The 26,522-nt window shown below is 49.5% G+C and overlaps 1 protein-coding gene across 1 annotated transcript in view; it reads left to right on the top strand.

Moving 5' to 3' along the window:
- LOC121570162 (serine/threonine-protein kinase SMG1) overlaps positions 1-26,522 on the top strand; it is an 84,302-nt gene that overhangs the window by 41,217 nt on the left and 16,563 nt on the right. Inside the window, exons 35-56 of the mRNA XM_045213233.1 lie at positions 304-484; positions 851-1,012; positions 1,398-1,627; positions 2,464-2,618; positions 3,581-3,803; positions 5,856-6,102; positions 6,298-6,368; positions 6,650-6,808; positions 7,209-7,460; positions 8,360-8,498; positions 8,655-8,764; positions 9,495-9,713; positions 10,081-10,274; positions 12,649-12,821; positions 13,505-13,784; positions 14,219-14,491; positions 14,674-14,908; positions 18,966-19,192; positions 20,625-20,787; positions 22,511-22,700; positions 23,456-23,751; positions 23,871-24,080. Of these exons, the coding sequence (XP_045069168.1) occupies positions 304-484; positions 851-1,012; positions 1,398-1,627; positions 2,464-2,618; positions 3,581-3,803; positions 5,856-6,102; positions 6,298-6,368; positions 6,650-6,808; positions 7,209-7,460; positions 8,360-8,498; positions 8,655-8,764; positions 9,495-9,713; positions 10,081-10,274; positions 12,649-12,821; positions 13,505-13,784; positions 14,219-14,491; positions 14,674-14,908; positions 18,966-19,192; positions 20,625-20,787; positions 22,511-22,700; positions 23,456-23,751; positions 23,871-24,080 (4,389 nt within the window). The remainder of the gene's footprint in view (positions 1-303; positions 485-850; positions 1,013-1,397; positions 1,628-2,463; positions 2,619-3,580; positions 3,804-5,855; positions 6,103-6,297; positions 6,369-6,649; positions 6,809-7,208; positions 7,461-8,359; positions 8,499-8,654; positions 8,765-9,494; positions 9,714-10,080; positions 10,275-12,648; positions 12,822-13,504; positions 13,785-14,218; positions 14,492-14,673; positions 14,909-18,965; positions 19,193-20,624; positions 20,788-22,510; positions 22,701-23,455; positions 23,752-23,870; positions 24,081-26,522) is intronic.

Here is a 26,522-nt window from a genome sequence, read left to right as displayed (position 1 = left end):
ATGTTGGTCTGGATACATGCTAGAAGATTCTCAGCCCGGTATTGCTATTCATTTCACTATGTTTCTATTAATCTAGGACTTGTGGAAGTTTGGGACATTGTAGGAGATGCCTTCTCTTATAGCCTTTTCACTTTCACTGCATCTCCTTGCCCTCCCTCCATCCATCTCTCCATCCATCTCTTTATCCATCCATCTATCCCTCCATCTCTCCTTGCCCTCCCTCCATCTCTTCATCCATCTCTTCATCCATCTCTCCTCCATCTCTCCTTGCCCTCCATCCATCATCTCTTCTTCCTCCATCAGGTACCCATGGATGAGGATGATCCCAAGCTGCTGCTGACCAATCAGAACAGCAAGCAGAGCAACGACGATGTCATCGTCATGGCAACGCTGCGGTTGCTACGGCTGCTGGTGAAGCACGCCGGGGAGCTGAGGGAGGGGCTTGAGCTTGGGCTCGCCTCTACCCCCACCGCCCCCTGGAGAGGTAACACACACACACCTCCACTGTCCCCAGCAGAGGTAACGCACACACACACACCTCCACTGTCCCCAGCAGAGGTAACACACACCTCCACTGTCCCCAGCAGAGGTAACACACACACACATCTCCGCTGTCCCCTGGAGAGGTAACACACTCACACATCCACCGCCCCCTGGAGAGGTAACACACAGAGGGAGCTCTCTGTTCTGATGTGTCCACATTTCTCTGAAGGCTCCTATTGTTACAACCTAGAAATTAATTTATATTTATTAAACTGACATTCTAGTATAAGACCTAGAATACTTTATGGAGAGATTTGAGAGACCTTTGCTACCTTTTCTGTCTCCTGCTAATTCTGTCCCCCCCCAGGCATCATCCCCCAGCTGTTCTCTCGTCTGAACCACCCAGAGGCTTACATCAGACAGAGTATCTGTAGTCTGCTGTGTCGCGTTGCCCAGGACTCACCACACCTCATCCTGTACCCTGCTATAGTAGGATCACTGTCTCTGGGAGGAGACGCACAGCACGCAGGTACACTCACTCTCACACACACACACACTCTCTAGCACTCACTCTCTCTCTCTCACGCTCACTCTCTCTCTCACACTCACTCTCTCTCTCACACTCACTCTCTCTCTCACACTCACTCTCTCTCTCTCTCTCACACTCACTCTCTCTCTCTCACACTCACTCTCTCTCACTCTCTCTCTCTCACACTCACTCTCTCTCTCTCTCACACTCACTCTCTCTCTCTCTCACACTCACTCTCTCTCTCTCACACTCACACTCTCTCTCTCACACACTCACTCTACTCACACTCACTCTACTCAGTCTCACACACTCACACACTCACACACTGTGTGTGTTGACAGGTACTCTGTTACTCTCAACTCACCACAACATTTTTGTCACCCAGGCAACAAGCTCCCAGCGGCCCTGCCCACCTTCCTGGGAGGCATGCAGGGGGAGGGGCTATGTGAAGAAGGGGAGGGGGCAATGGGCAGTAACCCCGCCTCCCAGGAGGAAGATGGGCGGGGCGAGGAGTTTCCTGCACTGTGTTCCAGCCAGGACCAGGCCATGATGCATGACTGCTACAGCAAGATAGTGGACAAGCTGTCTGCAGCCAACCCCACTATGGTGTTACAGGTAAATACTTCCCCCTACCACAACCCAACTATGGTGTTACAGGTAAAACATTTCCCCCTACTACTGGTGTTATAGCTAAATACCTCCCCCTACTACCTGTGTTATAGCTAAATACCTCCCTGCTACTACTGGTGTTCCAGCTAAATGCTTCCCCTCATTACTGGTGTTACAGTTAATTATGTCCCCCTAGTCCTAGCTAGCTCCGCACTCATGCTGCACATAATTATACACTCTTGAATAATGTTACACAGCATGTAGACATTTTGAAACGGTTAATGAATTTACTGTCCATACAGGCTACAACTATTTCCAAAGCAAGAGGATAATTTAACTACCTATTTAGCTAGCTATTAAACAACATTCAACATTCAAAGAAAGCTAACTTTCCTCAGTTCACTACCCTAGAACTTTATTTGTGATAATATGCCAACCGTAATGTAAAATATGCTGTTTTCAAAGCTGATTGTCACCAAACACTTTAATTCACTGGGTTAAATGATTTGTCTTTCCCTCGGCGAACTGACTATGCATCTCCGTGCATCGTGACTTGTGAATGACCGCAGTCTTCTTAAAGAGACAGCACGTATTTAAGAGAAGAAATGCAACGCTTATAAATAATATTTAGAACTGTTATTATTCAGAAACACAAAATACTGTCAAATACCATCATACTGTCTAAAATGAGACTAATATCGGGATATGACATTTGGGCCGTATCGCCCAGCCCTGCTTGTGTTTTGTGGGGACCTGGGAGTCTTGTGGGGACCTGGCTGTCTTGTGGGGACCTGTGCTAACCATGTGTGACTTTGTGTGTCCGTCCGTCCGTGGGTCCCCAGGTGCAGATGCTGGTGGGAGAGCTGCGCCGCGTGACACTGCTGTGGGATGAGTTGTGGCTGGGGGTCCTGCAGCAGCAACACATGCACGTCCTGCGCAGGATACAGCAGCTAGAGGACGAGGTCAAGAGAGTGCAGAACAACAACACACTACGCAAGTGAGTCTCACACACTCAGGACACACACAACACACACTACTAGGATACATGATGAATCTCAAACACATGTTTTAGAATGACCTAACTCCAGTCACAAAACAGTCACTCATACACAAGTGACAGAATAGTGTGTCATGGCCTGTGTGGTCCAGTGGTTAACGCTGTAGCCCCTGTCTCTGGTACTGTATAGTCTAGGCTGGCAGAGGTTAGTCCCTGTCTCTGGTACTGTATAGTCTAGGCTGGCAGAGGTTAGTCCCTGTCTCTGGTACTGTATAGTCTAGGCTGGCAGAGGTTAGTCCCTGTCTCTGGTACTGTATAGTCTAGGCTGGCAGAGGTTAGTCCCTGTCTCTGGTACTGTATAGTCTAGGCTGGCAGAGGTTAGTCCCTGTCTCTGGTACTGTATAGTCTAGGCTGGCAGAGGTTAGTCCCTGTCTCTGGTACTGTATAGTCTAGGCTGGCAGAGGTTAGTCCCTGTCTCTGGTACTGTATAGTCTAGGCTGGCAGAGGTTAGTCCCTGTCTCTGGTACTGTATAGTCTAGGCTGGCAGAGGTTAGTCCCTGTCTCTGGTACTGTATAGTCTAGGCTGGCAGAGGTTAGTCCCTGTCTCTGGTACTGTATAGTCTAGGCTGGCAGAGGTTAGTCCCTGTCTCTGGTACTGTATAGTCTAGGCTGGCAGAAGTCATGGGTTCCATTCTGACCCTCTGCACTTTTCACTTCCTTTGTTTTGTCCTCTTCACTGTCCTATCTCAACATATATATATATATATATGTATATATGTGTGTGTGTGTATATATGTGTTATATATATATATATATATATATATATATATATATATATATATATATATATATATATATATATATATATATATATATATATGTGTGTGTATATATATATGTGTGTGTGTGTTTAAACCCTATTAAAGGAAGATAGATAAACAGTGTGTCTTCCCCTCTGTCAGGGAGGAGAAGGTAGCCATCATGCGTGAGAAGCACTCAGCTCTGATGCGTCCTGTGGTGTTCGCGCTGGACCATGTGAGGAGCATCACCACCACGCCCGCCGAGACCCCCCACGAGACCTGGTTCCAGCAGACCTATGGGGACCCCATCACCTCTGCCCTGGAGAAACTGAAGTGCCCTCACAACCCGGCCAACCCGGCCAGCAGCTGGGTCCCATTCAAACAGGTAGTGCCAGGACCGTGGGTGGGGGTGTGTTTGTTCCGTGAGGGCGTAGGGTGAAGTTGCCCCCCCCCCAGAAGCTGATCTTGGGTCAGCTTTGCATTTTCCCCCACTGATGGTTAAAGGTAGACTCAGCGAGATGCCGTTAACACGAGCAGCACCGAGTGGCGCAGTGGTCTAAGGCACTGCATCGCAGTGCTAGCTGTGCCACTAGAGATCCTGGTTCGAATCCAGGCTCTGTTGTAGCCGGCCGCGACCGGGAGACCCATGGGGCGGCGCACAATTGGCCCAGTGTCGTCCAGGGTAGGGGAGGGAATGGGCGGCAGGGATGTTTGCAATGCCAGGGTTGTGGGTTCGGCCAGTAAGAAAAAAATAATAATAATGTATGCACTCACTAAACTGTAAGCCGCTCTGGATAAGAGCGTCTGCTAAATGACAAAAAAAAAGAAAAAGATATTGAGATATCTAGCTAATGACAAATGCTCTTCAAATAGGTAACTGTACAAAATAAAATGCTCATATTGACAAAGACAACATTAACATAAAAAAAACGAGAGCTAAATTCAGCAGGCTAGCTAGCTACTATGCCTTGTTTTGGCTGACTGTCTACTCAGCTTGTTATCAAAACCAAAGTTAATTTCAGTCTCATCTTATCCATCAGAACAAATACTCTAAAATGTCAATATTCTAATTACCAACATAAAAACATTGTTATACAGTTTCTTAACTTAATGTTGCTGTCCTGATCTCAATGACAGAGCAACTTGTTAGAAACCTTTCAGGTCCAGTGAAGGCCAGGCGCCTCCCTGGGGTAGCATTCACTTTTAGTCACCGTGCTAAAACTCTAAATTAGCTCCATCCTGCCAATGACGCATTGGCGTCAGTTGTTTCTATGGCAATTCAAGATGGCGCTACCATGCTGTTAGGTTCTGAACAAACAGAGTAAAAACTCACGGACGACTAGAAAAAGCTCAAACCAAGTTTATTCAACCCACTGGGTCATACAGCAGCAAAGACAAACATACAAGACACACAAGCACATCTTTAAATCTTCCAACTAGGCGGAGTCATCAGAGGTTAGACCCTGTCTGGTAGGCGGAGTCATCAGAGGTTAGACCCTGTCTGGTAGGCGGAGTCATCAGAGGTTAGACCCTGTCTGGTAGGCGGAGTCATCAGAGGTTAGACCCTGTCTGGTAGGCGGAGTCATCTCCTTGCATGTCTAAGATACAATCCTTCTCTGTCAGGCAGAAACACAGTAGGTTCCTCTTACTGGTGTTGTCATGGCCCTGCCTACGTCTAGAGCTCATGGCCGTGGAAATATGTGTGTGTGAGAGAGGACTATAATCAGATGGTCTTCGGGGTGAGCCCCTGTGGCCCTCCTCCTCCAAGCAGTGTCTTCTCTCTTCATCTGTTGACCTTATCTCGAGTTAAGTTCCACATTCCTCATGGTCCCTCAGCAGCTGGTCTGCCTTATCAAGAACTGAAACTAGACTGTTGCCCTTTGCCTCCCTCCTAAGGAACATTCATATCAACAATAACATATTTGAACAGAATATTAACTTTCTGCATTTCCCCTTTTGTCGCTCTCTCTCCACGTCGCTCAGTCGCTCTCCACACACCTAGTACCTCTTTACCCTTCCTTGACCCCTAACATATACATTCCTTATACATGTAAAGTAGTCAATAAATTCTAGTATGGTAACATGAATAAATATATTTCAAGCTAGAATCCAACAATACCTCTAATAAACATTGTTCAAGATCCAAATCCCCTAAAAATAGAGATGTTTCTATGTTAAATGCACATGTTTAGTATTAGTGTATTGAAGACCTCGCTTTGCTTTACTTCCTAAAGTGTTTCCATTCTCTTTAAGATTAGGATTGGGGGAAAGGAAGCTGATCCTAGATCTGTGCTTAGGGGAAACTTGACCCTGATGTGTGAAAGTGCTTTTTGTTTCCATGACTGTCCATGTATCTGTAACCTTTTGAAATGTATACATTTTTGTTGAATGTAATGTGATTTGTGGATTTAAATAGTGTTTAAAATGTGTCTCCTAGATCATGCTGAGTCTTCAGCAGAGGGCTCAGAAGAGGACCAGCTATCTGCTACGTCTGGACCAGATCAGCCCCCGCCTGGCTGCAATGGCGACCACAGAGATGGCGTTGCCGGGCGAGGTGTCGGCGACGGACGCGTTGACCATCCAGAGTGTTGGTAACACCATCACCATCCTGCCAACCAAGACCAAACCCAAGAAACTACACTTCCTGGGCTCCGACGGACGCAACTACCCTTACCTCTTCAAAGGTAGCTAACAGACACACACTTAGCACACACACACGATGGACGCAACTAGCTCTACCAGACAGAACAACCTCCAGGCAGACAACCAGTAGGAATATAAAGCCTGAACCTCATTCTCCTCCCTTCTACCTCCATTCCTCCCTCCTCTCTCGTTCCCTCTCTCTGATTTGACCCTAATCTATTCTCTTTCTCTTTCAGGTCTGGAGGACCTCCACCTAGATGAGAGAATCATGCAGTTCCTTTCCATAGTCAACACAATGTTCACCAAGGTACGTACGATCGTTCATTGATTGATCATTTAAAGTACAAGGCCGCTCCAGCCAGAGGCAACAGTATAGAGCATGGGTCCTGTGCGGTTCAGCTGTAAAAAATACACCAAAAATAATAAATCTAGTATAATACTTCATTAAACCTGAAGGCTTGTTCCAGTAATGTTTACATAAAGAAAATAAATTAAAAGCTCTACTTCTTCTAGGAAAGATGGACGGTTTTATCTGGTCATACGACTGCTACTGTTTTCTGCATAGCATAACTCTATGTTCCTCTCTAGGTGAACCAGCAGGAGCGCCCCCACTTCCACGCCCGCCACTACTCCGTCACCCCGCTGGGGACGCGCTCAGGTCTCATCCAGTGGGTGGATGGCGCCACGCCGCTGTTTGGTCTCTACAAGCGTTGGCAGCAGAGAGAGGCCGTGCTGCAGGCCCAGAAGGTAGTGTGTGTGGGTGGAGGTGTGCGTTTGTGAGTTATGTTTTGTAGGAACATTCTCTGTGAATGTGTAGCGCTCAATAAATACAACATTCAACATTGAAACTATGGCAAAGCCAAACACATTGGTGGGGCCATTGGCCTTGAGGCCTCTCTGTACTCCTCTCTCATCCCTCCCTCCTCTCTCATCCCTCCCTCCTCTCTCCCCCTCTCCTCTCTCCCCTCCCTCTCCTCTCTCCCCCCCTCTCCTCTCTCCCCCCCTCTCCTCTCTCTCCCCCCCTCTCCTCTCTCCCCCCTCTCCTCTCTCCCCCCTCTCTCTGTACTCCTCTCTCTCCTCCCCCCATCCCTCTCTCCCCCCTCTCATCCCTCTCTCCCCCCGTTCTCCCTCTCCCTCCTCCCCCCAGGCCCAGGATTCGTTCCAGCAGCAGCCCCAGCCCCTCCCTCTGGTCCCACGGCCCAGTGAGCTCTACTACAGCAAGATAGGCCCCGCCCTGAAGGGGGTGGGGCTCAGCCTGGACGTTTCGCGGCGCGATTGGCCGCTCAGCGTGATGAGGGAGGTGCTTAAGGAGCTGATGGCGTCCACGCCCCCTAACCTGCTGGCCAAGGAGCTGTGGTGCTCTTGTACCACGCCTAGCGAGTGGTGGAGGGTCACACAGGTGAGCGGGGGTCAGAGGTCATAACAGGGTTTATTGGGGGTCAGTCAAGGGTTAGAGGTCACACAGGTGGTGAGGCTTCTTATCCTTGTATCCTTTCCCTGATAAAAACACAAAAGATGAAAACATGGCGGAACTAAGATTTGATATAGGATTGTTATGACGAGTTTCTCTGGTATCGAGTACTTCAGGATGTAAGAGAATAGTTACACACATAGATGGAGAGTTGGTTCAGGGTATTTAATATTACAGTACCGGATTCACATGACAAGCGGTACGGGCGTAGCCTATTGTCATCTGAATAATAGGCATACAAAATCTCTCAGTTTATATAAGTCTTTGCAAGCTAATTCCATCCAACAGTTGCCAACCATTGAGTGTCACTCCCAACAACAATAGTATCACCCTATATGGTATTGTGTTGCACCCTAGTCAGGATATTCCATCACATACTCCTTCTAAGATCAGCACCAGTGGCCCCCAAGCTGTCTTGGCACGCAGACCTTCTGGCACCCACCAGTGACAGAAATAATTACATGGAATGTCCTCATCCTCCCAATCCCCATGCAGCTCATAATATCAAAGACATTAACAAATACTGTATAAAAATACGTTTATATAAAGGATCCACCCATAGAGTTGGATAGAGGACTCATCTTTGTGTCTGTGTTAATTTCCATAGGAAAAGGTCCTCTATCTTACTCTGTGGATCTACCTGGCTAGGTCTTTCTGACTAGGGCAGATGAAGGAAAGGAAGCCATGTTGGACTAATATGCTTGGAGAAGTCATAAAATGTAAAAAATAAAAATGAAAAAATGAAACATTACTGGTGGCTAATTTAATGGTAAATGAACGGTCCTCTCCTCTTCGGCCTGTGCTCCCTCCTCCTCCTCCTCCTACAGTCTTACGCCAGGTCCACTGCTGTGATGTCTATGGTGGGCTACATCATTGGCCTCGGCGACCGCCACCTTGACAACGTGCTGATTGACATGACAACTGGAGAGGTGGTGCACATCGACTACAACGTCTGCTTTGAGAAAGGTAAATAAATTAAGTTCTATTTTGAGGTTTGAACAAGCAACCCTCCTGGTTTAGACAAGTTGCTCTGTGGATTTCACTGCTGTTTGTCCTACTGGTGTGTGATGTTTCTCTCTATCGCTCTCTATGTGTGTGTTTCTCTGTGTGTGTGGTCTCCAGGGAAGAGCCTGCGTGTACCAGAGAAAGTTCCGTTCCGTATGACCCACAACATAGAGACGGCCCTGGGAGTGACTGGGGTGGAGGGCATCTTCAGACTCTCCTGTGAACAGGTATGCTAGCTAGTGAAACATTCTTCAGACTCTCCTGTGAACAGGTACGCTAGCTAGTGAAACATTCTTCAGACTCTCCTGTGAACAGGTACGCTAGCTAGTGAAACATTCTTCAGACTCTCCTGTGAACAGGTATGCTAGCTAGTGAAACATTCTTCAGACTCTCCTGTGAACAGGTACGCTAGCTAGTGAAACATTCTTCAGACTCTCCTGTGAACAGGTACGCTAGCTAGTGAAACATTCTTCACTCTCCTGTGAACAGGTATGCTAGCTAGTGAAACATTCTTCAGACTCTCCTGTGAACAGGTACGCTAGCTAGTGAAACATTCTTCAGACTCTCCTGTGAACAGGTACGCTAGCTAGTGAAACATTCTTCAGACTCTCCTGTGAACAGGTACGCTAGCTAGTGAAACATTCTTCAGACTCTCCTGTGAACAGGTACACTAGCTAGTGAAACATTTAGGTAATGTCTGTGTCCAAGCTGTGATGCAGCTCATTTGGATTTCCCGGCTTTGTCGGCTGTTGATCACCCCAAACTTCACTTACAACTTAGTCTTGTTTACTTATAAACATTCCTAAAATGTTCCTGTCACATTTGAAGACATTCCTGAAACGTTATTATATATTTTTTGAACGTTTCTGAAACATGCAAACCATATTCTAATCTTCTCTTTTCTGATTCGTCAGGTGGTCCAGATGATGCTAACCTCTCTCCTCTTTGATTGGTCAGGTGGTTCAGATGATGCGTCGTGGGCGGGAGACGCTGCTGACCCTGCTGGAGGCGTTTGTTTACGACCCTCTGGTGGACTGGACGGCCGGGGGGGAGGTGGGCTTCGCCGGGGCCGTGTACGGAGGGGGGGGGCAGCAAGCAGAGAACAAGCAGAGCAAGAGAGAGATGGAGAGAGACATCACACGTTCCCTCTTCTCCTCCCGCGTCGCTGAGATCAAGGTCAGCAGGGAGACACAGACACATGTAGTCACATACATCTCTATCTCTGCATCTGAAATGGCACCCTGTTCCTTATAGAAGTAGTGCACTGTATGTAGTGAGAGTGCCAATTCAGACGATCTGTTCCCCTTACCAGATGTTCTGTGTGTAGCTGAAATAACAAGGCAACTGAAATCTTCCTCCCTTCACTACCTCTCTCTCCCCTCCTTTCCTTCCTCTCTCTCCCCTCCTTTCCTTCCTCTCTCTCCCCTCCCTCCTTTCCTTCCTCCCTCCCTCCCCTCCTTTCCGTCCTCCCCTCCCCTCCTTTCCTTCCTCCCTCTCCCCCTCACTCCCCTCCTTTCCTTCCTCCCTCTCCCCCTCCCTCCAGGTGAACTGGTTTAAGAACCGTGAGGAGATGTTGGGCGTCCTGCCCCAGGTGGAGGGGGCGGTGGAAGAGTACATCACCCTGCAGAAGCTGCTCTCTCAGGGGGAGAAGATGACCACCAAGATCCTGGAGGAGATGAGCTTCCTGGAGGGGGCAGAGAGCTGCTCAGACCACCTCATACTTACCCTGGAACACAGGTTGGTTACACCTCTAACCCCAGACCACCTCATACTCACCCTGGAACACAGTTATGTGACCCCTGACCTCTAACCCCAGACCACCTCATACTTACCCTGGAACACAGGTTGGTTACACCTCTAACCACAGACCACCTCATACTCACCCTGGAACACAGTTATGTAACCCCTGACCTCTAACCCCAGACCACCTCATACTCACCCTGGAACACAGTTATGTAACCCCTGACCTCTAACCCCAGACCACCTCATACTCACCCTGGAACACAGTTATGTAACCCCTGACCTCTAACCCCAGACCACCTCATACTCACCCTGGAACACAGTTATGTAACCCCTGACCTCTAACCCCAGACCACCTCATACTCACCCTGGAACACAGTTATGTAACCCCTGACCTCTAACCCCAGACCACCTCATACTCACCCTGGAACACAGTTATGTAACCCCTGACCTCTAACCCCAGACCACCTCATACTCACCCTGGAACACAGTTATGTAACCCCCTGACCTCTAACCCCAGACCACCTCATACTCACCCTGGAACACAGTTATGTAACCCCTGACCTCTAACCCCAGACCACCTCATACTCACCCTGGAACACAGTTATGTAACCCCTGACCTCTAACCCCAGACCACCTCATACTCACCCTGGAACACAGTTATGTAACCCCTGACCTCTAACCCCAGACCACCTCATACTCACCCTGGAACACAGTTATGTAACCCCTGACCTATGCCATACAGACAGACGTTTGAGTAACTCCCCGGGCTTGTTTGACATTGCAGCCGACAGTGCAGGCGACTGCCTACTGACTGATCTACAAATTACCTCTAACTAACTACTCAAATAAAATTTTGTCACATTCTTGTTAAACAACCGGTGTAGACAAACTGTGAAATGCTGACTGACAGGTCCTTTTCCAACAGCGCAGAGTTAAAGATAGAAATATTAACACGAGGAATAAATACACAGTAGATAACGAATAACAATAAAAAGTACAAATAACATGGCTATATACAGGGAGTAGAATATAACATGGCTATATACAGGGAGTAGAATATAACATGGCTATATACAGGGAGTAGAATATAACATGGCTATATACAGGAAGTAGAATATAACATGGCTATATACAGGGAGTAGAATATAACATGGCTATATACAGGAAGTAGAATATAACATGGCTATATACAGGGAGTAGAATATAACATGGCTATATACAGGGAGTACCAGGTAATAACATGGCTATATACAGGGAGTAGAATATAACATGGCTATATACAGGAAGTAGAATATAACATGGCTATATACAGGGAGTACCAGGTAATAACATGGCTATATACAGGGAGTAGAATATAACATGGCTATATACAGGAAGTAGAATATAACATGGCTATATACAGGAAGTAGAATATAACATGGCTATATACAGGGAGTACCAGGTAATAACATGGCTATATACAGGGAGTACCAGTTATGGCTTACATTTACAATTTGCTCAAGGGCACATTGACAGATTTTTCACCTATTCGGTTTGGGGATTCGAACCAACGACCTTTCGGTTACTGACCCAACGCTCTGAACCGCTAGGCTACCTGCCGCCCTGCTTGGGGGTAGAAGCTGTTCGGGGTCCTGTCGGTTCCAGACTTGGTGCGCTGGTACCGCTTGCCATGCGGTAGCAGAGAGAACAGTCTATGGCTTGGGTGGCTGGAGTCTTTGACAATTGTTTGGGCCTTCCTCTGACACCGCCTGGTATAGAGGTCCTGGATGGCAGGGAGCTTGGCCCCAGTGTTGTACTGGGCCGTACGCACTACCCTCTGTAGCGCCTTATAGTCGTGTGCCTTGCAGTTGCCATACCTAGCCGTGATGCAGCCAGTCAAGATGCTCTCAATGGTGCAGCTGTATAACTTTTTGAGGATCTGAGGGCCCATGCCAAATCTTTTCAGGCTGCTGAGGGGTAAGAGGCGCTGTCGTGCCCTCTTCACAACTGTGTGGGTATGTATGGACCATGTTAATTTTTTGTGATGTGGACACCGATGAACTTGAAGCTCTCGACCCGCTCCACTAAAGCCCCATCAATGTGGATGGGGGTGTGCTAGCCCCTCCGTTTCCTGTGGTCCACGATCAGCTCCTTTGTCTTGCTGACGTTGTAGGAGAGGTTGTTGTCCCGGCACCACACTGCCGGGTCTCTGACCACCTCCCTATAGGCTGTCTCACCGTCGTGTCGTCAGCGAACAGGATCCAGTTGCAGAGGGAGGTGTTCAGTCCCAGGATCCTTATTATTTGTAGATCAGGAAGTCGGTCACAATGCAACACGGATTTGATGCTCTTGAACACGGCCCCTCTCTCTCCCCCTCCCCCCCCCACAGGTACTCTGAGCACACCCAGCTAGCATCTCGTCAGCGTACGGTCCAGGAGTTGATCCAGGGGAAGCAGGGGGACCTGGACCAGTGGATGTCCCAGTACCAAGCAGCCTTCAGCAGCCTGGAGGCCACACAGCTAGCCAGTCTGCTGCAGGACATCAGCAGTCCTATAGACCTGGGTTAGTGTCTGTAGAGGAGGGAGAGGGTGTTCTGTGTGTGGTCACAGCTAGCCAGTCTGCTGCAGGACATCAGCAGTCCTATAGACCTGGGTTAGTGTCTGTAGAGGAGGGAGAGGGTGTTCTGTGTGTGGTCACAGCTAGCCAGTCTGCTGCAGGACATCAGCAGTCCTATAGACCTGGGTTAGTGTCTGTAGAGGAGGGAGAGGGTGTTCTGTGTGTGGTCACAGCTAGCCAGTCTGCTGCAGGACATCAGCAGTCCTATAGACCTGGGTTAGTGTCTGTAGAGGAGGGAGAGGGTGTTCTGTGTGTGGTCACAGCTAGCCAGTCTGCTGCAGGACATCAGCAGTCCTATAGACCTGGGTTAGTGTCTGTAGAGGAGGGAGAGGGTGTTCTGTGTGTGTGGTCACAGCTAGCCAGCCTACTGCAGGACATCAGCAGTCCTATAGACCTGGGTTAGTGTCTGTAGAGGTGGGAGAGGGTGTTCTGTGTGTGTGGTCACAGCTAGCCAGTCTGCTGCAGGACATCAGCAGTCCTATAGACCTGGGTTAGTGTCTGTAGAGGTGGGAGAGGGTGTTCTGTGTGTGTGTGTGTGTTCACAGCTAGCCAGCCTACTGCAGGACATCAGCAGCCCCATTGTTCTGATTGATTTGGCCTAACCCTCTCTCTCTTCCTCCCTCCCCCAGGCCCTCCCAGCTACGTCCCGGCCACAGCCTTCCTGCAGAACGCCGGCCAGGCCCACCTAATCAGCCAGTGCGAGGGCCTGGAGGCTGAGGTGGGCTCCCTGCTGCAGCAGCGCCGTGGGGCCCTGCGAGGCTGTCTGGAGCAGCTGCACAGCTATGCCACTGTGGCCCTGCTGTACCCGCGGGCCGTGCTGCTGCGCCACAGGGCCCACCTCTGGAAACAGTGGCTGGAAGAGCTGCTCTGTGACATGACTGTTGACCACTGCCAGCAGATATACAGACAGTGAGTTGGAGTGGACACGTGCTGGCTTTCTCTTCACTTTCTCTCTTTCTTACCGTCTCACGCCGTCATGTCTTTCCTTCTCATTCCTCCTCCTCTTTCTGTCCTTTCTCCTTCCTTCACCCCCTCTCTGTCTCTCTCTCTCTCTCTCTCTGTCTGCTTCTGTCTCTCTCTCTGTCTGCTTCTGTCTCTCTCTCTGTCTGCTTCTGTCTCTCTCTCTGTCTGCTTCTGTCTCTCTCTCTGTCTGCTTCTGTCTCTCTCTGTCTGCTTCTGTCTCTCTCTCTGTCTCTCTCTCTCTTTCTGTTTCTCTGTCAGGGTCCTCTGGGATTAGCTGGCTCCTTTTCTTGGTATTTCTGTCCGCATCTCTCTTTATTCTAATATTTCATTATTTGATGAATCTGTGCTCCACCTTCCTCTCTAAACTCTCCTCCCTCCAGGTATGAGGTCCAGTTTGCCCCCCAGCCCCCCCTTGCGTCGTGCCAGTTCCTGTCCAGTGTTGAGCTGGCCTTGCAGCACCAGGCGTCAGAGACCAACACGCGTGTTCTGCGCCAGGCGGAGCGCGTCAAGGCCGAGGGCGCCACGGTACATGCGTGTGAAGAACAGCTTCAGGAGATAGAGCGTTGCATCAGTGTGTTCCTCCTGGAGAATCCAGAGCAGGGCTCTCTCAGCCTGGCCACTATCATCTCATCAGCCCTCTGCGCCCTCACCAGGTCTGTCTGTCTCTGTCTGTGTCTGTCTGTCTGTCTGTCTCGACAGTAACCTGATGGTTGACGGAGCAACTAGTATTCCTTACGTCTTGTGACAGGGTGAGCGTGTGTGGTGGGGGGGATAGAGGGGTGTATGTGTGTCTGGTCCCCCCCTTTCTAAACCTAGTGTTCTCTCTCTGGTCCAGGCGTAACCTGGTGATGGAAGGAGCGGCGGCAGCGGCGGGGGGGCAGCTGGTAGAGTTGACGTCTCGTGACGGGGCCTGGTTCCTGGAGGAGCTGTGTTCTATGAGCGGTAACATCACCTCATTGGTCCAGCTGCTGGGGCAGTGTCAGCTCCTCCCACACGATCTGGACCTGCCCTCGCCGCAGGAGACCGCCCAGACCGTCTACCTGGCCAATGCCGTCTACACCTGTCTACAGGTAAGGGTGGAAGGGGGGTGGAAGCCTGTGTGTAGTGGCGGATAGAGGTGTGTGTGTGTAGTGGAGAATAGAGGTGTGTCTGTGTAGTGGCGGATAGAGGTGTGTGTGTGTGTGTGTAGTGGCGGATAGAGGTGTGTGTGTGTAGTGGAGAATAGAGGTGTGTCTGTGTAGTGGCGGATAGAGGTGTGTGTCTGTGTAGTGGCGGATAGAGGTGTGTGTGTAGTGGCGGATAGAGGTGTGTGTGTGTGTGTGTGTAGTGGCGGATAGAGGTGTGTGTGTGTGTAGTGGCGGATAGAGGTGTGTGTGTGTGTGTAGTGGCGGATAGAGGTGTGTGTGTAGTGGCGGATAGAGGTGTGTGTGTGTGTAGTGGAGAATAGAGGTGTGTCTGTGTAGTGGCGGATAGAGGTGTGTGTCTGTGTAGTGGCGGATAGAGGTGTGTGTGTGTAGTGGCGGATAGAGGTGTGTGTGTGTGTGTGTAGTGGCGGATAGAGGTGTGTGTGTGTGTAGTGGCGGATAGAGGTGTGTGTGTGTGTGTGTAGTGGCGGATAGAGGTGTGTGTGTGTAGTGGCGGATAGAGGTGTGTGTGTGTGTAGTGGAGGATAGAGGTGTGTGTGTAGTGGAGGATAGAGGTGTGTGTGTAGTGGAGGATAGAGGTGTGTGTGTGTGTGTGTAGTGGGATAGAGGTGTGTGTGTGTGTAGTGGCGGATAGAGGTGTGTGTGTGTGTGTGTGGGATAGAGGTGTGTGTGTGTGTGTGTGTAGTGGCGGATAGAGGTGTGTGTGTGTGTGTGTGTGTGTAGTGGAGGATAGAGGTGTGTGTGTGTGTAGTGGAGGATAGAGGTGTGTGTGTGTGTGTGTGTGTAGTGGGATAGAGGTGTGTGTGTGTAGTGGCGGATAGAGGTGTGTGTGTGGGATAGAGGTGTGTGTGTGTGTGTAGTGGCGGATAGAGGTATGTGTGTGTGTGTGTGTAGTGGCGGATAGAGGTATGTGTGTGTGTGTGTAGTGGCGGATAGAGGTGTGTGTGTGTGTAGTGGCGGATAGAGGTGTGTGTGTGTGTGTGTGTGTAGTGGAGGATAGAGGTGTGTGTGTGTAGTGGAGGATAGAGGTGTGTGTGTGTAGTGGAGGATAGAGAGGTGTGTGTGTGTGTGTGTGTGTAGTGGAGGATAGAGGTGTGTGTGTGTGTGTGTGTAGTGGAGGATAGAGGTGGGTGTGTGTGTGTGTGTGTGTAGTGGAGGATAGAGGTGGGTGTGTGTGTAGTGGTGGATAGAGGTGTGTGTAGTGGTGGATAGAGGTGTGTGTGTGTGTGTGTAGTGGAGGATAGAGGTGTGTGTGTGTAGTGGAGGATAAAGGTGGGTGTGTGTGTGTAGTGGAGGATAGAGGTGGGTGTGTGTGTGTAGTGGAGGATAGAGGTGTGTGTGTGTGTGTGTGTAGTGGAGGATAGAGGTGTGTGTGTGTGTAGTGGAGGATAGAGGTGTGTGTAGTGGAGGATAGAGGTGTGTGTGTGTAGTGGAGGATAGAGGTGTGTGTGTGTGTGTGTGTGTGTGTAGTGGAGGATAGAGGTGTGTGTGTGTGTGTGTGTAGTGGAGGATAGAGGTGTGTGTGTGTGTAGTGGAGGATAGAGGTGTGTGTGTGTGTAGTGGAGGATAGAGGTGTGTGTGTGTGTGTAGTGGAGGATAGAGGTGTGTGTGTGTGTGTAGTGGAGGATAGAGGTGTGTGTGTGTGTAGTGGAGGATAGAGGTGTGTGTGTGTGTGTGTGTAGTGGAGGATAGAGGTGTGTGTGTGTGTAGTGGCGGATAGAGAGGTGTGTGTGTGTGTGTAGTGAAGGATAGAGGTGTGTGTGTGTGTGTAGTGGAGGATAGAGGTAGGTGTGTGTGTGTGTGTGTGTAGTGGTGGATAGAGGTGTGTGTGTGTAGTGGAGGATAGAGGTGTGTGTGTGTGTGTAGTGGAGGATAGAGGTGTGTGTGTGTGTGTAGTGGAGGATAGAGGTGTGTGTGTGTGTAGTGGCGGATAGAGGTGTGTGTGTAGTGGAGGATAGAGGTGTGTGTGTGTGTAGTGGAGGATAGAGGTGTGTGTGTGTGTAGTGGCGGATAGAGGTGTGTGTGTGTGTGTTAGTGGCGGATAGAGGTGTGTGTAGTGGAGGATAGAGGTGTGTCTAGTGGCGGATAGAGGTGTGTGTGTGTGTAGTGGCGGATAGAGGTGTGTGTGTGTGTAGTGGTGGATAGAGGTGTGTGTGTGTGTAGTGGTGGATAGAGGTGTGTGTGTGTGTGTGTGTGTGTAGTGGAGGATAGAGGTGTGTGTGTGTAGTGGAGGATAGAGGTGTGTGTGTAGTGGAGGATAGAGGTGTGTGTGTAGTGGAGGATAGAGGTGTGTAGTGGAGGATAGAGGTGTGTAGTGGAGGATAGAGGTGTGTAGTGGAGGATAGAGGTGTGTAGTGGAGGATAGAGGTGTGTAGTGGAGGATAGAGGTGTGTAGTGGAGGATAGAGGTGTGTAGTGGAGGATAGAGGTGTGTAGTGGAGGATAGAGGTGTGTAGTGGAGGATAGAGGTGTGTAGTGGAGGATAGAGGTGTGTGTGTGTGTGTGTAGTGGAGGATAGAGGTGTGTGTGTGTGTGTGTGTAGTGGAGGATAGGTGTGTGTGTGTAGTGGAGGATAGAGGTGTGTGTGTGTAGTGGAGGATAGAGGTGTGTGTGTGTGTGTGTGTAGTGGAGGATAGAGGTGTGTGTGTGTGTGTGTGTGTAGTGGAGGATAGAGGTGTGTGTGTGTAGTGGAGGATAGAGGTGTGTGTGTGTGTGTAGTGGAGGATAGAGGTGTGTGTGTGTGTGTGTGTAGTGGAGGATAGAGGTGTGTGTGTGTGTGTGTCTGCGGAGTTGAGCGGTCAGAAATCCCCCTCAACGTCCTTTCCCCCGCTCCGCAAAAAATCTCTCAGCGTTCACAGGAGAGAAAAAAACGACCACTCAAATTTTCGCTCCATTTATTTAGTTTAAAAACATAATTTTACCTGGTTAACTCTGAGTGGTTGTTTTGGACCTGTACCGGGTTTGGGGGTTCCCCTCCCCTCCCAAAAAATATCAGAAAATAGAAAGTAACACATCATTTGAAAACTACAGTCCTTCTCTTTTTGGAAATCAAACTCAAATCTTACTGCTGGCAATACATTAAGAATCCCCCCATAAAGGCCATAAATCATGCGCTATGGTCATATTCATAGAGTAGGAAATGTGGGTAAGAGTCACCAAAAGTACCAAGATTTTAGTATGCGTGGAAAGGGTCCACCCCGATGGTAAAGCTGCATTTCCTTCTCTCTCTCCATGTTATGTTATATGCATCCTAGCTCCTCGTTTACAATAGGAAAAGTGAATGGGAAACAAAGTTTGACGTTTCCTGGCCTGTGTCTTTAAAAAAATTAATAATAATAATTGAAAGCCCTGATTGCTAAAGTTAGGCAGGACAGGCCCATTTTGGTGATTTCTGCTATATCATCAAAATAAATAAATCACAGCACGTCTTTGGACTCATTCAGCAGTTTTTACCTGATTTAAGGACAATACCATTGGAAATGAATGTTGAAAGTTCCATTTTATAGTTCTGAAACTTAAGTTAAATGATTCTGTCGCTGCTTCCTGTTGACAAGACATATTGATAAATAGACCAATGTCAAAACACTGTTTTAAAGTGTCCAAATCAATAACCAATATGCAGAACCAGTTTGTGATATGTTGAAAACCTAAACATAAAATGTACTATCTCTACATACAGGACCTGTGCAACAATGGTAATCATATTACCTGGATTATTTTAAACGAGCACCTTATAAACTGCACACGCACTTTTGACAAGTGGCACTCATCGATTAGGGAGGATATGTACTGTTGATACACCACAACTCAGAAACCACATGGAAACTGGAGATATTGTTACATCACTGGTTAGAGGACAACCTGCAGAACATGGCTGATCTCTCTCTCTCTCTCCCCCCACCACCACTAATGTATCAGAATGTCGTTGCCCACCTTTACTTGTCCATTTGTCTTTATGGCTGATCTCTCTCTCCTCCCTCCAGGAGTTGAACACTAACTTCCGTCAGATCATCTTCCCGGAGGCTCTGCGCTGCATGTTGAAGGGAGAGGCGACCCTAGAGACCATGCTGTCTGAGCTGGACTTCTTAGTGGAGCAATGTGCAGACGGGGTCTCCCTGCAGGGGCTGGCCGACGCCCTGCACACACACCTCCGCAGCGCCGCCATGGGCCTGGAGCACGAGGCGGAAACACAGTGTCTCCACATCACCAGGTTAGGACAGGGGAACAAAGTGTCTCCACATCACCAGGTTAGGACAGGGGAACACAGTGTCTCCACATCACCAGGTTAGGACAGGGGAACAGTGTCTCCACATCACCAGGTTAGGACAGGGGAACACACTGTCTCCACATCACCAGGTTAGGACAGGGGAACACACTGTCTCCACATCACCAGGTTAGGACAGGGGAACACAGTGTCTCCACATCACCAGGTTAGGACAGGGGAACAGTGTCTCCACATCACCAGGTTAGGACAGGGGAACACACTGTCTCCACATCACCAGGTTAGGACAGGGGAACACACTGTCTCCACATCACCAGGTTAGGACAGGGGAACACACTGTCTCCACATCACCAGGTTAGGACAGGGGAACACAGTGTCTCCACATCACCAGGTTAGGACAGGGGAACACTGTCTCCACATCACCAGGTTAGGACAGGGGAACACACTGTCTCCACATCACCAGGTTAGGACAGGGGAACACAGTGTCTCCACATCACCAGGTTAGGACAGGGGAACACACTGTCTCCACATCACCAGGTTAGGACAGGGGAACACAGTGTCTCCACATCACCAGGTTAGGACAGGGGAACAGTGTCTCCACATCACCAGGTTAGGACAGGGGAACACAGTGTCTCCACATCACCAGGTTAGGACAGGGGAACACAGTGTCTCCACATCACCAGGTTAGGACAGGGGAACACAGTGTCTCCACATCACCAGGTTAGGACAGGGTAAACACTGTCTCCACATCACCAGGTTAGGACAGGGGAACACAGTGTCTCCACATCACCAGGTTAGGACAGGGGAACACAGTGTCTCCACATCACCAGGTTAGGACAGGGGAACACAGTGTCTCCACATCACCAGGTTAGGACAGGGGAACACAGTGTCTCCACATCACCAGGTTAGGACAGGGGAACACAGTGTCTCCACATCACCAGGTTAGGACAGGGGAACAGTGTCTCCACATCACCAGGTTAGGACAGGGGAACACACTCTCTCCACATCACTAGGTTAGGACAGGGGAACACATTGTCTCCACATCGTCTCCACATCACCAAGTTAGGACAGGGAAACACACTGTCTCCACATCACCAGGTTAGGACAGGGGAACACATTGTCTCCACATCGCAGTGTCTCCACATCACCAAGTTAGGACAGGGGAACACACTGTCTCCACATCACCAGGTTAGGACAGGGGAACACACTGTCTCCACATCACCAAGTTAGGACAGGGAAACACACTGTCTCCACATCACCAGGTTAGGACACAGAGGAACACACACACTGTCTAGAGGAACACACACACACTGTCTCCACATCACCAGGTTAGGACAGGAAAACACACTGCCTCCACATCACCAGGTTAGGACAGGGACACAGGTAGTAGGGTTAGTGTTAACTGGTTATGTTATTGTAGGATGTTGCGGGCCCAGTACTCTCAGCTGATGCAGCCTCCAGGGGGCAGTGTGGACTCAGCAGGACAGGACTCTCCTAAGATGTCTGCCGGTCAGATGCTGCTGGTGGCCTTCGATGGCATGTTTGCTCAGCTCGAGACTGCCTTCGGGCAGCTCACAGAGAAGGTAACACGCACTTCCTCAATCTCTTTCCTCTCTGTCTCACCCTCTCTCTTTCTCAATCTCTTTCCTCTCTGTCTCACCCTCTCTCTTTCTCAATCTCTTTCCTCTCTGTCTCACCCTCTCTTTCTCAGTCGCTTTCCTCTCTGTCTCACCCTCTCTCTTTCTCAGTCGCTTTCCTCTCTGTCTCACCCTCTCTCTTTCTTGCTCTTACTCTTGCGCTCAATCTCTTTCATCTTAAACTCTCGTCTTTGTCTCTGGTCCCATCTTGTTATTCCTCTTCACTCCACATTCCATGTGTTTGTCATGTCTATATGTCACTTATCTCTCGTCTTTCCTCTCTTCTCACTCCCCTCTTCCACTTCTATTATCTGTTATCTACCCTCCCCTCCCCTCTCTCTCCCCTCCCCTCCCCTCCCCTCTCTCCTCCCCTCCCTCTCTCCTCCCCTCCCCTCTCTCCTCCCCTCTCTTCCCTCTCCTCCCCTCTCTTCCCTCTCTTCCCTCCCCTCTCTTCCCTCTCCTCTCTTTCCTCTCCTCCCCTCCCCTCTCTCCCCTCTCTCCCCTCTCTCCCCTCTCTCCCTCTCTCCCCTCTCCTCCCTCTCTCTCCCCTTCCTCTCCTCCCTCCGTCTCTCCTCTCCCTTCCGTCTCTCCTCCCCTTCCGTCTCTCCTCCCCTTCCGTCTCTCCTCCCCTTCCGTCTCTCCTCCCTCTCCTCTCTCCTCCCCTCTCCTCTCTCCTCTCTCTCCCCTCCCTCTCTCTCCTCTCCCCTCCCCTCCCTCTCCTCTCCTCTCTCTCCTCCCCTCTCTCTCCTCCTCTCTCTCCTCCCTCTCTCTCCTCCCTCTCTCTCCTCCCTCTCTCTCTCCTCTCTCTCCTCCTCCCCTCCCCTCCCCTCTCCTCCTCCCTCCCTCTCTCCTCTCCTTCCCTCTCTCTCCTTCCCTCTCTCTCCCTCCCTCTCTCTCCCTCCCTCTCCCCTCTCTCTCCTCCCCTCTCTCTCCTCCCCCTCTCTCTCCTCCCCCTCTCTCTCCTCCCCCTCTCTCCTCCCCTCTCTCCCCTTCTCTCCTCTCCTCCCCTCTCTCTCCTCTCCTCCCTCCCTCTCTCCCCCCTCTCCCTCTCTCCCTCCCCCTTCTCCTCTCCCCTCCCCCCTCTCTCTCCCCTCCTCTCTCCCCCCTCCCCTCTCTCCCCCTCCCCTCTCCCCCTCCCTCTCTCTCCCCCTCCCTCTCTCTCCCCCTCCCTCTCTCTCCCCCTCCCTCTCTCTCCCTCCCTCCCCTCCCTCTCTCTCCCCCCTCCCTCTCTCTCCCCCTCCCTCTCTCTCCTCCCCTCCCTCTCTCTCCTCCCCTCCCCTCTCTCTCCTCTCTCTCCTCCCTCTCCTCTCTATCCCCCTCTCTCCTCCTCTCTCTCTCCTCTCCCTCTCTCTCTCTCTCTCTCTCTCCTCCCCTCTCTCCTTCCCCTCCTTCTCTCTCCTCCCCTCCTTCTCTCTCCTCCCCTCCCTCTCCTCCTTCTCTCTCTCTCCTTCCCCTCCTTCTCTCTCCTCCCCTCCTTCTCTCTCCTCCCCTCCCTCTCCCTCCTCTCCTCTCCTCTCCTCCCTCTCTCTCTTCTTCTCCCTTCTCCTCCCCTCTCTCCCTTCTCCTCTCCTCTCCTCCTCCCCTTCTCTCTCTCTCTCTCCTCTCCTCCCCTCTCTCCTCCTCCCCCCTCTCCCTCCCCTCTCCTCTCTCTCCTCCCCCCTCTCTCTAGATGATTTCCATGGAGGTGCCACCGGCGTGGCGGAAGGTAGATGTGATGCGTGAGGCGCGGGCTGCCCAGGTGCATTTCTTCCACAGCGGTCCTCACAGACATGTTCTGGAAGAGATCTTCTTCCTCAAGAGGCTCCAGACCATCAGGGAGTTCTTCAGGCTCTGTGGATCCTTCGCTCAGACACTCTCTGGTGAGAACCCTGATGGGTTTCTAGTCTCTGTCTGTCTCTCTCTCTCTCAGTTCAGTTTCAATTTAAGGGCTTTATTGGCATGGGAAACTATGTATGTATGCTTACATTGCCAAAGCAAGTGAAATAGATAATAAACAAAAGTGAAACATTACCAAACATTCTCTCTCTCTCTCTGTGTCTCTCTCTCTCTCTCTCTCTCTCTCTGTGTCTCTCGCTCTGTGCTATGAAAGTTGTGCTGTCACACAGATATAGAATAGCAGTAGAGGTCAATGCTGTAAAGTTGGTATCTGGAGCGCTAGTGATGGGGGGTGATCCATACAGTTACATATCAGGATATTATTTTTGACAATATATTATATTGCGACAGTTTTGACTGTCGCAATATAATTTTTTGCTGTAGTTGGCTGTACCTGCATCAAAACTCCATTGTTTCCTTCATAGCTTGTTCTCCATCTTTTTAAATAGAGCCTATTGGTTTTCAGCACTTCTATGTCTATGTCCAAAACCTGCTTTCTCATGGCTCTCTCTTGTCCCTCTGCAGCAGACACATAGTGAGCAGTATGTTTGGAACATCGAATCGCAATAAAATCACTATCGGATAGCAATCCATATAGAATAGTGAGAATCGCAACACATATCGTATCATGATAATATCGTATCGTGAGGTCCCTGACAATTCGCTGCCCTATGAAATGGTATCTCAAACATTGTAAACAGTGAGTTTGACCCTCTCCTTCTCCCCCCTCCCTCCCCAGGTACGTGCCCCCCAGCGGCTGAGGACCCGCCTCCCTCCAACGGCCCTGTAGCGTTAGGGGTTCCGGCGGGTGTAGGTCTACCGGGGAAGTTCCGGGGATCGTCGGGCGCGGCGGTGGTAGTGAGCGAGGAGCAAATGACACGGCCCATCAAGGCGTTCACAGCAGAGTTTGTCCGTCAGATGCTGATGGGTCTTCCCACCCAGACCCTGGGTCTGGCTCTCTGCAGCACCCTGTCTGCCCTGGGTCTGGACCTTACAGCACAGGTGGAGGCCAAGGACTTTGGAGCCGACGGCAAGGTAGGAAGGAGGTCCCTGTGCTGTTACCTATATACTTGATTGATCAAATGTTATATTGTCTTCATACATTTTTGTTCTGTCCTGATTTAAACTAAAATGTGAAATTGTTAATTGTCCAGGTGTCGTTAGATGAGTTGTGTAAGCAGACGGTGGTGCAGGGTCTGGGTGCAGGGCGTCTGTCTCAGCTGCTACTGAACAGAGGTACGGTGCTGGCGTCATCCTACGACACGGCCTGGAAGAAACTGGACCTACTCAGACGCTTGGAGGCCAGCCTCGACGCTGCCAAGGTCTCCCTGCAACGCACCCAGCTACACATCACCATGTTCCAGGTGAGAGGAGTGTGTGTGTGTGTGTTTAACCCTGTCCTATGTTTGTGTATTCCAGTGGCAGCATGAGGACGTGATAGGTCCTAGGACCCAGCGTGCACGTGTGTGTGTGTGTGTGTGTGTGTGCGTGTGTGTGTATGTGGGGATAATCCACTCCCAGAAATAAAAATCATGAAACTCCTGTCAATTTGGTAAAAGCCTATGTTCTATCAGTGGGTAAAATAACAGATTTTCCCATTATTTAACTTCTAAGTGTTCCGTCTGAGAAATCAGGAAATTGTGTAGGAACGTGTCATAGCTACACTATAAATGTGTGTGGACACCCCTTCAACCCGTTGCTGACAGGTGTATAAAATCTAGCACACAGCCATGCAATCTCCATAGACAAACATTGGCAGTAGAATGGCCCGTACTGAAGAGCTCAGTGATTTTCAACGTGGCACCGTCATAGGATGCCACCTTTCCAACAAGTCAGTTCATCAAATTTCTGCCCTTCTAGAGCTGCACTGGTCAACAGTAAGTGCTGTTATTGTGAAGTGGAAACCTCTAGGAGACACAACAGCTCAGCCACAAAGTGGTAGGCCACACAAGCTCACAGAACGGGACCGCAGAGTGCTGAAGCGTGTAGTGCCTAAAAATCGTCTGTCCTCGGTTGCAACACTCACTGCCGAGTTCCAAACTGCCTCTGGAAGCAACGTCAGCACAATAACTGTTAGTCGGGAGCTTCGTGAAATGGGTTTCCATGGCCGAGGAGCCGCACACAAGCTAAAGAACACCATGCGCAATGGTGTTCTTTAATTCCAGTGAAGGGAAATCTTAACACTACAGCATACAATTACATTCTAGACCAGGGGTGTCAAACTCATTTTAGCTCAGGGGCCACATGGAGGAAAATCTATTCCCAAGTGGGCCGGACCGGAAAAATCATGGTATATATAACTTAAAAACAACAACTTCAGATTGTTTTCTTTGTTTTAATACGATCAACATACAACATAAAGCTGGAGCCTGAGGACAGTGTGTCCAAAATAGTACAAGCACAACATCACTATTAATCATAAAACACGTCAAGTTTATTTGAAAATTCTAAAGAAAAAGAACACACAAACACACAATGCCTCAGTGATTAACAGAACTGTTTCACAGATCACAGAACTATATCAGGGTGTCATTTCTCAGGCAGAAATGTAGATAAAAAGAATGAAATCCTGTTCCCCAAACAAGTGCAAGAACCACAGAGTCAAGAATAGGTTAAATATACAAATAAAATAAAAACAATTAAACAATAGCACATCAACATAAAAACATATAAACATAAAGCTGGAGCCTGAGGACAGTGTCCAAAAGCACAACATCACTATTAATCATAAAACACCTCAACTTATTTGAAAGTTCTGAGGACAAAGAACACGCAAACACACAATGCCTCAGTGATTCACAGAAGTATATCACAGATCACATAACTATATCAGGGTGTCATTTCTCAGGCAGAAATGTAGATAAAAATAATGAAATCCTGTTCCCCAAACAAGTGCAAGAACCACAGAGTCAAGAATAGGTTAAATATACAAATAAAATAAAATCAATTAAAAACAATAGCACATCAACATAAAAACATATAAACATCAATCTGAAAGCGTTGCTCAAACTCCCGTAACAGTCCCGTTATTTTATCTTTGAACCGCTTCATGTCTGCCACATGTTGGGTCGCGCACACATTTTTCAGACAGGGGAAGTGAGCTGCATCACCACCGGCAAGTTGCGTCTCCCACAATGACAGCTTCAACTTGAAAGAACGTATGCTGTCATAATACTGCGTGACAACTTTGTTGCGCCCTTGCAGCTGTTTGTTCAAGTTATTCAGGTGCTCTGTAACATCCACCATAAATGCAAGGTCCTGCATCCATTCTGCGGAATGAAATTCTAACACTGGTTTGCCCTTTTCTTCCATGAACTGTTCAATTTCTTCTCGTAAATCAAAGAAACGCCTCAGCACAGCACCTCGGCTTAACCATCTTACCTCAGTGTGGTATGGCAGGCCATAGATGTGGTCTTTCTCTCTGAGAAGGCTGTCAAACTGACGGTGATTCAGGCTTCTGGATCGGATGAAATTAACAGTTTGGATGACCACCTTCATGACGTTATCCATCTTTAATGACTTGCAACACAAAGCCTCCTGGTGCAAAATACAGTGAAAAGTCAAAAAATCACGTCCTCCATTTGCAGATTGCACTTTCTCTCTGAACTTTGTCACAACGCCTGCTTTTTTCCCGATCATTGAGGGCGCACCATCTGTAGCCAGGCTGACAGCGCGGGACAAGTCCACTCCGACCCTGTCCAGCGCGCCGACGAGTGCGGTAAAAATATCAGCTGCTGTCGTATCTGTCATCGGCACCAACTCCACGAACTCCTCGGTGACGGTCAATGTGTCATCAACTCCGCGGA

Source organism: Coregonus clupeaformis, unplaced genomic scaffold (genome assembly GCF_020615455.1).
Source record: "Coregonus clupeaformis isolate EN_2021a unplaced genomic scaffold, ASM2061545v1 scaf0093, whole genome shotgun sequence".
NCBI classification, from domain to species: Eukaryota; Metazoa; Chordata; class Actinopteri; order Salmoniformes; family Salmonidae; genus Coregonus; species Coregonus clupeaformis.
Note: the sequence above shows the minus strand (reverse complement) of the source record. Positions and strands in the feature narration are given on the sequence as shown.